We start from the raw sequence: 12,649 nt of genomic DNA, 5'->3' as shown, positions 1-12,649 counted from the left end.
GCTGAGTCAGGTATGTGAGATGGCAGGGCATCACTGGACTTGAGGCCAGGAGACTCGAATTCAAGTCTTGGATTCATCCCTTAAGCAAATGCTGTTCAAGCATTATTATGAAGTACTTAGAGCACAGGCTCTGCTAAATTTAAATTCTGGCTCTATTCCCTCTTTGCTGGATGACCTTGAGTAGGCTTCTTTTCAGCTCTTCATTTCTCATTGGTAAAGTGGAGATAATAATCGAACCTGCCTCCTAAGGTTGTCATGAGGATTAAGATGAGTTACTACTTGCAAACTGTTTAGAACAGTGCTTGCCCATAGCAAGCTTTCCATAAAAGTCAGTTATGATGATGACACTGATGCTGTAGGTCAATTTCTGTGTCAGAGAGACACAGAGTGGACACAAAGGTAAACCAGACATGATTCTCCATCCTCAAGGAGCTTGCAATGAGACAATCTAGAAAATGGAGAATTATAAATAGTGTAATAGGTACTAGAGTAGAGGTATACACAGGATACTAAGAAATCAATCACACAAGAGGGACACCTAACCCAGGCTGCATGAATGGGAATCAGAAAAGGCTTTAATTAGGTCTTGGGAGATGATATGGAATTAATCAGGTAAAATGGGAGTAGAAAGGAAGGACAGGGAGAGTAGAAAGGAGACTTGAGATTAGGAAATGTCAAGTAGCTCATGAATGGTAGGGCAAGGCTTGAGGAAAATGAGTGAGAGTTGAGGCTGAAAAGAAGTATGCAGAATGTAGCCCAGGTGAGCTTTACCTTTAAGGTCGTCCCTAAAAATGAGTAGCAGAAGGACATGATATGATTCCCACTTTAGAAAGGAGACAAAGCTACAATGTGGGGAACAGATTAGAAGAAGGGCTAAAGGTGAGGGTGGTTGTTGAAAGTGAGAAGTGACAACACCATGAACTAAGAAAACAGCATAGGGATGAAGAGAAAGGAGGTGAATAGGAGGGTGAGGAAGAGAGAAATGCCAAAATAACGTTAGCTTGGGCACGTCACTAAATCTTTCTGACTTTTATTTATTCACTCAATGTTCAGCAAAGTTTAAATTTTGGGGGGCACCTACTGTGTGACAGACACTATGAGCTTGAGCTATAACAATGAACAAAACCAAGATCTTTGCCCTCCTAAAGCTTACATCAGAGAAGCTTGTCTTTAAAATGGGAAAACAATACTTAGACTAATGCAAATGAACATCTTTAACCATAAAACTAGTCAAATACAAGATTTGCTCTGGAATAAAAAGGAATATTAGCTTAACTTTGTTTAAAATAATGGTAGGACACTCTTATACCACAGTGATCTAAAACATAAACAGGGATGTAACAACCATTTTTATACCACAAGAATAAAAAAATCCATAAAATGTCATATTGATTTTCAATGTGTCTCTTTCCTTCTTTAGGAGTTATTTTGTACATATTTTATATGGGTCAATTATTCCAAAATGTTGCCAAAAATAATGTGAACTTGATACGTTTTTTCTCCTTCATTAGTGTAGTGCATTTCAATGATTGATTTTTTAATGTTAAGTCAACCTGACATTCTGGAACAAGTTCCACTTGGTCATGATTCCCTTTTGAAATGCCTCTAGATTTTGCTTGCTAATATTTTATACTGAGTTTGTGCATCTGTTCATGAGGGCCTTGTAATTTTTTTCTAGTGTTCTTGTCAGGTTTTGATATCTGTGTTATTGAAAGTTTGTAAAGTGATTTGGAAGTGTTTCTTCTTTGTCTGTTCTCTTGAATGATTTTGTAATATTGGCACTATTTCTCTCTTAAATGTTTACGATAAATTCACCAGTAAAGCTACCTGAAAGTTTAATCTGTGGAAAGGCTTTTAATTACAGATTCAACTTCTTTAGTAGATATTTTAGTAGAACTGTTAAGATTGTCTATTCATCTTGTGTCAATTTTAGTACATTTTCTTTTTAAAGAAACTGATTTTATCTAAATTTAAAACTTATTCACATAAGTTGTTCATAGTATCTTCATAGTATCTTTTTAATGCTTGTAGAATCTTGTATTGATTTCTGTTTTTTTCTCTTTCTCTTTTCTTGATCAGTAATGCCAGCAGTTTATCTATTTAATTAATTTCCAAGAACCAGTTTGGCTTTGTTGATATTGCCTACTGTAGGTCTGTTTATTGTTCACTGTTTTCTGCTTTTATTTTTATTATTTCCATCCTTTTGCTTTCCTTGGGTTTGTTGTCCTTTTTCTGGCTTCGAAAGTTGGATGTTTTAGTAACTGATTTTCAACTTTTTTTTCAAACTATACATTTAAAGATATAAATTTCTGACCAGGTGCGGTGGCTCACACCTGTAATTCCAGAACTTTGGGAGGCGAGGTGGCAGGATTGCACGAGCCCATGAGTTCAAGACCAGCCTGAGCAATATAGTGAGACCTTGCCTCTATAAAAAATTTAAAAAATTAGCCAAGTATGGTGGCACACACCTGTAGTCTCAGCTACTCGGGGAGGCGGAGGTGGAGAGGATCACTAGAGCCTGGGAGGTAGATGTTGCAGTGAGCCGAGATTGCACCACTATACTCCAGTCTGGGTCACAGAGACCCTGTCTCCAAAACAAACAAACAAAAGATAGAATTTTTCCCTCTAAGCACTACGCTGCTTGCAACCCACAGTGATTTTATTATCATTCCAAATATTTTCTAATTGCCACTGTTATATTTTCTTCGAATCACGGTTTATATGGAAGTGTGTGACAATCTGCAAACATGTAGTAATTTTTCTTTTTTTTTGACATAGCGTCTCATTCTGTTGCCAGGCTGGAGTGCAGTGCTGCGATCTTGGCTCACTGCAATCTCTGCCTCCCGGGTTCAAGCAATTCTCCTGCCTCAGCCTCCCGAATAGCTGGGACTACAGGTGTGTGCCACCACACCCAGCTCATTTTTGTACTTTTAGTAGAGATGGGATTTCACCATGTTGGCCAGATGGTCTCTATCTGTTGACCTCATGATCCACCTGCCTTGGCCTCCTGAAGTGCTGGGATTACAGGCATGAGCCACTGCGCCCGGCCACATGTAGTCATTTCGAATTATTTTTCTGTCATTGGGTTTTAATGTCATTCCAAGTCATCAAAGGAAAAAAAAAATATATATATATATATACACACACACACACACACACACATATACACACACTACATAATTTCAAACTTTTGAAATTTGGTGACAATTACTTTATGTCCAATATGGTTCATTTTGGTTTATGTTACAGTTGCACTGAAAAGAGTATGTATTTACATAATACCTACTTGGGTGCTGTGTTCTACACATATATAGTCATGTGCTGCACAACAATGTTTCAGTCAACAATGGGCCACATATACAATGATGGTCCCATAAATCTAATACCATATTTTTACTGTACATTTCCTATTTTTGGATATGTTTAGATACACAGATATTTACAGCATTGTGTTACAATTTAATTGCCTACAGTATTCAGCACAGTAACATGCTGTACAGGTTTGCAGCCTAGGAGCAACAGGCTATACTATATAACCCAAGTGGATGGTAACCTATACCTTCTAGGTTTGTGCAAGTACATACTATGATGTCTGTACAATGATGAAATCACTTAATGACTCATTTCTCAGAACATATCCCTATCATTAAGAAAGGCTTCACTATACATGTAAGATCAAGGTGATTAAGGATTGTGAATTATCTAGCTCTGTTTAGTTCTGGCAACTTTTGCTTTATACATTTGAACCCATGTTACTAAATGCATACACATTTAGGAAGTCTTTTTTCCGAATGAATCGACCCTTTCTTTTATCATTATGAAATGTCCTTTCTTGAATAGCAAATTCCTTTTAGCCTTAAATATCTGATATTATTGTAACCATATCACCTTTGTTTTGGTTATAGAACAAAGAATATCTTTGTTATAGAACATGGAATATCTCCTTCCAGTTCTTTACTTTCAATTTCTCTATAATGGTATACTAAAGTGTATCTCTTCTAAATAGCATATATATGGGTTAAAAAAAATTCAATCTGACAATCTTTGTTGTAACTGAAGTGTTACTCCATTTATATTTAATGTAACTATCCAAATGGCTGCATTGAAACCACGTTAGTATTTGGTTTCTATTTATCTCATCTTTTTTTTTTTAATTTCTCCTTTCTTGCCTTTTTTGGGTTAATCAAATCACTCTTAGAATTCCATTTCATTGTGTTGTTTTACTAACTACACTCTTCTTTGTATTATTTTGTTACTGATTGTTTTAGGTATTACAATATGCATCCCTAACTTACCAGTCTAATTGAAATATCACATTTCACCAAAGATAAAACAATTTTAAGATAAATAATATAATTCCACTGACCTGCCAGCCTTTGTGCTATGCTGTGCTACTGTCACATTTTCCTTCTACATATAGTCAGTCCTTGTAACATGCAGATTCTGTATTTGTGAATTCATTGGCTCACTACACTTTATTTGTAAACTCCCAAATAACATTTGCAGTGCTTTTGTGGTCATTTGTGGACATACACAAAGCGGCAAAAAAACTGAGTTGTCTGGCATACACATTCCCAAATGAAGTCGAACATGGTGACACCTGCCTTTTTTTTTTCAGCTCTCATACAGGAAAGTATCCTTTTTTGCAGTCTCTATAGTGCCATACGTTTTGCACTGTTGTGGTGGTTTTCTTTCTCTTTCTTTTTCTTTCTTTCTTTCTTTCTTTCTTCCTTTCTTTCTTTCTTTCTTTCTTTTTCTTCTTTCCTTCTTTCTTTCTCTTTCTTTCTCTCTTTCCTTCTCTCTTTCTCTCTTTCTTTCTTTCTCTCTTGTGTGTGATTTTGTTGTTTAACATGGATCCAAAACATAGCGCTGAATAGCCGTGCAGTATTCCTAAGCACAAGAAGGCTATAATGTACCTTCTGGAGAAAATAAGTGTGTTAGATAAGACTTGTTCATGCATGAGTGACAGTGCCGTTGGTGTAAATTCAATGTTAATGAATCAATAAAATATATGAAATAAGATGTCTTTAAACAGTAACACAAGGTTGTATGTTACTCAGTTGACAAAAACATTATGACCAGAGGCTCACAGGAGTCTTAAGTCTGTATTTCCCCAGGTGTAATGGTTTAGTATTTACTAATCAAGTGTTCATGGCAACTTTACACAACATAGCTACTGCAAATAATGAGAATAGGCTGGATATTTTAAATCCCCAAATATATCTTCTGCTTTACATAATCGAGTGTCTTTTAAAGGCATGTAGAAAAGAAAAAAACAGGCTTTTATATATACCTACATACCCATCTTCTTCAATCCTTTTTGAAGATCCAAATTTCCATATGGGATCATTGTCTGCTAGCTGGAAGAACTTCCTTCAACATTTCTTATACTTCAGATCAGTTGACAAATTTTCTCAGCTTTTGTTTGCCTGAAAATGTCTTTATTTCACTTTAATTTTTTATACTTTTGCTGGATACAGAATTCTGAGTTGATAGTTTCTTCTTTCAATGTTTTCAAGATGTTACTGCATTGTTTTCTGACCTGTATTTTTTCTCATAAGATGTCAACTCTGATTCTGTCATTTGTCTCTAAATGTTTCCTTTTTTCCCTTGGCAGGTTTTAAGATTTTCTATTTATCGTTGGTTTTTCAGTAGTCTGGCTATGAGATACCTGTGTGTGGGTTTCTTTATATTGATTCTGTTTGGGGTTCCCTGAGATTCTTGGATCAGTGGATTGATATCTCTCTTAGATCATAATTTTAAAATGTTTTCAGTCACTATCACTTTAAATATTTCTTGTGCTTCATTCTCTCTCTTCTTCTGAGACTTCAATTACAAATCTGTTATAACTTTTAACAGTGTCTCACCTCTCTCTTACATTCTGTTTTGTCCTTTGCATTTTTTTATTTTTGTGTATCAGTTTGAAAAAGTTTTAAGCTGTCTTCGGGTTCACTGATCCCTTCCTTCTTCTGTTGTATCCAATCTTCTGTTAAACCACCCAGCAAATTTATTTCATATATTGTATTTTTTTTAGCTCCAGAATTTTCATTTGGTCTTGATTAGCTTCCATTTATCTGCTTAAGATTCCACTCTATTCATCTTATCTATCTTTTCCTATAAATTATTTAACATATTAAAAATTGCTGTTTTATGGTTCTTATTTGCTAATTCTCACATCTCTGAGCTACTGATTATTTATTCTCTTGATTTTAATACATTTCCCAGATTTTTGAGTCTATACATTGAGTCAGATTTTGGAAGTTCTCAGCCATTAGTTTATCAATTGTATTTTTTAGTTATAGAATGTTCATTTGATTTTTCTATCCTTGAATTCTCTTAAAATACACCCATTTCCCATATCATTCATCTTTTCTTCTATTTTCTTTACCGCATTAATCATATTATTTAGAGGTCCTTGTCAACTAACTCTGTATCTCGATCATATCTGGGTCTGTTTTTATTGACCATCTTATCACTTGTCACTTATTGATCATGTATTTTCCCCTGCTTTTTTGCATTTCTAATTTTTTTTATTACTGGTTACTGTGATGGACACATTACAAGATATACTTACAGACTTTGGATTATGTTAGATTCCTCTAAGAAATTTTAAATTCATTTAATGTTACACAGTTAAATTATCTTGTTCCTGATAAGGTCTGCTTTTAGGCTCCTTCACAGAAGACCTACTTCAGCTTTGTCTTTATTCCTAGATCATGGTTGTTACTCTCAGGGTGTTTTCTTTACTCCTAAGGCCTGGGCCTTCTGTGATCTCTATCTAATGCCTGAAGCATTTCCCAAGTCTCTTTACTAGAGCTAGGTACAAACTCCAATGTTTTTCCAGGACCATATGATTTCCAGAATCCATTAAACTCTCAGTCTCCCAGCAGGTACTTTCCGCCAGGCCTCGCAGGCATCATGCCCTTAGACAGCACAGGAGACCTTTCAGATTGCTGGAATTGTTTCTCTGCAGTTCCCTCCTCTCTATGGCACCTTGCTCCACAACTCCCAGTGAACTGGGCAGCTCCAAAGTGTGATCTCTGTCTCCTCAGTGGAGTAAGACTACTATTCCCTGCTTGGAATCTACCTTCCTCCACCACAGCCCATAAATTATTCCCAGGGAAAAAGTCTAGGTGAACGTAGGATTCGCTTCATATGTCTCCGTATATCAAGAATATCAACCCTGCTTGGTAGAGGCTCAATGGCTTCAAACGAATACTTTGTATATTTTGTCCAGACTTTATAGTCATTTATGGTGGGAAAGTAAGTCCAATACCAACTACTCTGCCATTCTCAGTACTAAGAATCGGTGGAAATTCTAGATCCTCGCATCTACCACCTTCAGCATTTTTTCCCCAAGTACAGTATAAAGGTTGGAGAACAACACTGAAAGAGTCTGAATAACTGGCTTTTTCTTTTGCTTCCCACAAATTGGGTTTGTTCATACAGTTGGTATCCCTAATCTGAAAATCCAAAATCCAAAAGACTCCCAAATCTGAAACTTTTGGAGCGTCAAAATAACACTCAAAGGAAATGCTGATTGGAGCCTTTCAAAATGTAGATTTCCAGATTAGGGATGCTCAATCAATAAGTACAATGCAAGTATTCCAAACTCCAAAACAATCCAAAATTAAAGATACTTCTGATCCCAAGCATTTCAGATAAGGAATACTCAACTTGTATATGTAAGTCTTCTTTACAACTTTTAGAAGCTATTATTAACATACACTCTGGCAGAAAAACAATGCATGTCCCTGCTTCAATTTTTTTTTTTTTTTTTAAATAGAGACAGTGTCTTACTCCGTTGCCTAGGCTGGAGTGCACTGAAGTGATCATAGCTCACTGCAGCCTGGAACTTCTGGGCTCAAGCAATCCTCCTTGCCTCAGCCTTCCAAGTAGCTGGGACTATAGGTACGTGCCACCAACCATGACTAATTTGGGGTTTTTTGTAGAGATGGGGTCCACTATATTGTCCAGGCTGGTCCTGAAGTCCTGGCCTCAAGTGATCCTCCTGTCTCAGCCTTCCAAAATGCTGGGATTACAGGTATGAGCCACACACTCAGTCTTTGCTTCAAATTTTTAAAGAATGTTTATGAAAGGGAGAACGATGCAAGTAGACATTCCAAATCATTTCCCTTTTACACATCAACATTGACATTAAATATATCATCTTTATTTTCTAACATTTGTTCATTTAGTTTTTCAGATCTCTGTTTTATTTCCTTAACTAAATTATAAATTGCCTGAGGGCAGAGACTATGACTTACACTTCTTTCTATCTCTCACGGGATCTAACACCTTCTATTATAGACAATAAATAAATGTTGACTGATTCTATTGTTAGTGTCATTTGTTTACATCTCTACTGTTATATGTCTTTGAGTTAAACATTAAAGCTATTGGTGACATATCTTAAAAAAGAAAAAAGAAAGATAGAAAGGAAGCATACTCAGTTATATTTTTTCTACTTATTGTCACAGCAAGGCCCTGCAGTTGTTGGGTAAGCTTGTCCAAAAGAGTATGCTCCTCTTCTTTTCTCTGGTTATAGTTTGCAACAGGTGCAGATTCATCAGCCTATGAGAGAATATAGGTCAGTTTCACTGAAAAATTAATTGCAATTTCCTAATTTCAAAAGAACAACAAAAAATTCCAATAAGTGCTATAAAAACAAGTAAATATCAGTGTGACATTACACCTATCTTAGGGAAATAAATTAGATTTAAAAGAAACAGGCGATTGCATTGGAATGCAAACCAAATGAAAAAATAAAATTATACCACTTGTTTTAGGTTTTTGTTTTATTTTCTTGCTAAGTATTATACACCTTCCATAGTCAGTAAGAGATATGTTCTGACAGAAGATTGGCTTTAGGGTCAATAAGACAGCACCAATCCCAAGTTCTGCCACTTACTGACAGAAGAGGCATGGCTGCTTCACCACTGAGAGCTTCAATTTCCTCACCTATAAAACAGGAATAATTAGGTTTTCAAACAGCCTAAGTTGAAAAGTTTTGTGCCACTAGATAAATCTGGACGAGCTCTTCAGTGACCACATATCTCAGATGCAATAAAGGGAAGTAATATATAGCTGGAGAGCTGACTTTCAGGTGCCTTCCACTTTAAAAGCTCCATTAGTCTCTGGACCTGGACATGTAGGGGTAGCCAAGGCTCATGCAAAAAAAAAAAAAAAAAATTCTGAAGGGATTGTCAAGGGTTAAATTCCTGTTCCTCCTATTTTTGCAGAGACATTGATATCAGAGTTGCCATTTGATACAAGAAGCTTCTTTACCACTTACCCTCAGGGCCAGACTATGCATTATTTCCCCATGAAGAAATTAAAATAATAACAATTCTAAAATGCAAAACAAAGAACTCACAAAATGCAAAAATAAAAATAGTTCCTTCCAGGATTGTCTGAATCCTTAATAGCAGGTGAGTTCATCAAAGCTGAACATTCTTCAGTAGTTGGAGCCTTGGATTTTGCTTTGCTCCCAAGCACAGACTTAGCAACCCTGTTTGGCAAGCCAGCACTGGCTGCAGTTAGACTACACTGCTAATGTAAACCCAGGAACCTACCAGTTTGAATTAACTCCCACTGAATAAAAATACTTGTATAAGAAGAGATGTTTTAATACTATGATTAACCTCAATACTTACTTTGCTTAATTTTTGAAGAGCATTTTTATTTTCATCTATTGCCTGCTTTAACTGGATACATCTAAATTAAAAAAAAAAAAAGAAAATACATTGATTTTTCTCTTGTCAGAACCAGAAAGCTATTTTATAAAATCATTCAGTCGTTGAGCAGGCAAGGCAATTAGCCACTGTATGAACAATGCTACAAAACTGACATATAAACGCTTTTCCACCTATTAGCTCAGATGATCCTCATAGCCAAGCTGTAACACACACAGACATGATAACCAAGCTTCAGAAACCTTCAGTGTCTCTGGGCATCAGTTTCCTCTCTAAAATAAGGAAGAATGCTGGACTTTAAAATGCTTCTCCAGCTCTACAACTCCATAAACCTAGGAATTAGCCTCAGAGACAAAACTAAAGTTTTGTGTGCCAACCATGTTAAGCAGTTTACAAGCATTACCTCATTTAAGCCTCATAACAACCCTCACTCCACTTAAAGAAAGTGAAGTTCTAAAAAGTGTCCAAGTCCACATAGCTGCTCAATGGTACAGCAACAATATGAAGGCAGTTTAGGATTCCACAGTTGGCCTATTGGAGGCCACTACAGCACATGCCTGCTTTGAGCTTGGCTTGTCCAGACAGGTCCAGAGTTTTATTTAACCTATAGATGCTTCAATTCAGCATTAAGTCTTAGATACCCAAATGAAAAGTACAAAAAATGACCAAATATGGGCTATGAGCTATAGCTCATGATATTTTTTTAAAATCAAATGCTTTACCAAACAATAACCTACAAAAGTCACCTTTTTATGCCGTTAGAGTCTTTTTTTTTTTTTTTTTTGCTTATAAATGTGAGTGAAATGAAATAAGCGTGAAAAAGGGAATAACAACGTTGATCCAAGATGGTCGATTAGAAGCAGCTGTGGTCTGTGGCACTCACTGAGAGGAATGAAGAGAGGCAAGTGAATTCAGCACCTTCAACTGAAATATCCAGGTCCTCACATTGGGACTGACAGGGCAAACAACTTGACCCATGAGACTGCAGAAAAGCCAGGGAAGAAGGGGAACAACAGCCAACCCAGGAGTGGCATGGTGCCAAAGGAACCCCCATCCCCAACCAAGGGAAGCAGTACTCACTGTGCAACCCTGCCCAGAAAACCATGCTTCTCCCACGGATCTCTGCAACCCATAGATCAGGAGATCTCCTGAGTTCATGCCACCAGGGCCTTGGGTCCAATACACAGAACTATATGGTATCTTGGCAGAGCCGCTGCTCAGGCACACACAGTGACCCAGGAATTTTACATATTCTGGCCCCAGGATCCCTAGCAAGGGGGATATCCATCTGTATATATCCCTAGAAAGGGAGCTGAATCTAGGGAGCCAAGCAGCATTGTTCCAAGGGCCCCACTTCCATGGCCCCCACTTCCATGGCAACTCACAAGTTAAGACCCACTGGCTTGGAATTCCAGCCAGCCAACCAAAGCAGTCTGGAATCTGTCTGAGGCAGTTCCGAGTTACCGGGGGCAGGGGTGGCTGCCATCTCTGTGGTTCAGTAGACTTAGCCATTCTAGCCTGCTGGCTTTGAAGAATACAAATGGTCTGGACAAGAAAGAGTCCCCCCTAACGCATCACATGTGCTCTACCAAAAAGCAGCCAGACTGCTTCTTTAAGTGGGTCTGTAATCCCATTCCATCTGACTGGGTGAGACCTCCCAAAAGGGGATTCCAGCCACCTCATACAAAGTGCGTTTGGGCTGGCAACAAGTCAGTACTCTCCTGGGACAGAGCTTCCAGAGGAAGGAGCTGGCTGCCAGATTTGCTGTTTTGCAGCCTTCACTGGTGATACTTCCAGGTAGGGGAAAAACCGAGGCAATTAGGGTCTGGATTACAGCAAACCACAGAAGCACTACAGTAGAGTGTCCTGTTAAAGGAAAAACAAACAAACAAACAGAAAACAACAACAACATCAACAATAAAAACCGAACAAAAATCCTAAAGGTCAGCAACCTCAAAGATCAAAGGCAAATAAGCCCATAAAGATGAGAAAGAATCAACACAAAACACTGAAAACTCAAAAAGCCAGAGTGCCTCTTCTGCTCCAAATGACCACAACCCCACTCCAGCAAGGGCACAGAAGTGGGTTGATGCTGAGATGGCTGAACTTACAGAAGGAGGCTTCAGAAAGTGGGTAACAAAAAACTCCATTGAGCTAAAGGAGCATGTTGAAACCCACTGCAAAGAAGCTAAGAATCATGATAAAACAATACAGGAGCTGATAGCCAGAACAGCCAGTTAAGAGAGGAACATAACTGATCTGATGGAGATGAAAAACACAAGAACTTTATAATGCAATCACAAGTATCAACAGCAGAATAGACAAGGCAGAGGAAAGAATCTCAGAGCTTGAAGATTATCTTTCTGAATTAAGACAGGCAGACAAGAATAGGGAAAAAAGAATGAATGGAGACCAAACCTATGACTGATTGGGGTACCTAAAAAAGACAGGAAGAATGGAACCAAGTTGAAAAACATAACTCTCCCAACCTAGAAAAACAAACCAACATTCAAATTCAGGAAATCCAGTGAACCCCAGTAAGGTACTCCATGAGAAGATCAACCCCAACACACATAATCATCAGATTCTCCAAGGTCAAAATGAAAAAAAAAGAAAGTTAAAGGCAGTCAGAGAGAAAGGCCAGGTCACCTACAAAGGGAAGCTCATCAGACTAACAGCACACCTCTCAGCGGAAACCCAAACCCTACAAGCCAGCAGAGATCAGGGACCAATATTCATCATTCTTAAAGAAAAGAAATTTCCAACCCAGAATTTCATATCCAGCCAAACTAAGCTTCATACATGAAGGAGAAATAAGATCCTTTTCAGACCAAGCAAATGCGTAGGGAATTTGTCACCACCAGGCCTGCCTTGCAAGAGCTCCTGAAGGAAGGACTAAATATGAAAAGGAGAAATGGATACCACCCACTATAAAAACACACTGAAGTACACAA

The 12,649-nt window shown here is 37.6% G+C and overlaps 1 protein-coding gene across 3 annotated transcripts in view; it reads right to left on the bottom strand.

Moving 5' to 3' along the window:
* NPHP1 (nephrocystin 1) overlaps window positions 1-12,649 on the bottom strand; it is a 70,246-nt gene that overhangs the window by 44,828 nt on the left and 12,769 nt on the right. For 2 of the 3 annotated variants that reach the window (XM_033175485.1, XM_033175484.1), the window contains exons 3-4: window positions 9,657-9,717; window positions 8,450-8,574 (exon numbers count right to left, since the gene is read on the bottom strand). In XM_033175485.1, coding sequence (XP_033031376.1) covers window positions 8,450-8,574; window positions 9,657-9,717 — 186 coding nt within the window. Of the gene's footprint in view, window positions 1-8,449; window positions 8,575-9,656; window positions 9,718-10,775; window positions 11,263-12,649 lie in introns of those variants that run through there. The other variant, XM_033175486.1, reaches the window with a different exon arrangement.

Source organism: Trachypithecus francoisi, unplaced genomic scaffold (genome assembly GCF_009764315.1).
Source record: "Trachypithecus francoisi isolate TF-2019V2 unplaced genomic scaffold, Tfra_2.0 Lachesis_group17, whole genome shotgun sequence".
NCBI lineage: Eukaryota > Metazoa > Chordata > Mammalia > Primates > Cercopithecidae > Trachypithecus > Trachypithecus francoisi.
Note: the sequence above shows the minus strand (reverse complement) of the source record. Positions and strands in the feature narration are given on the sequence as shown.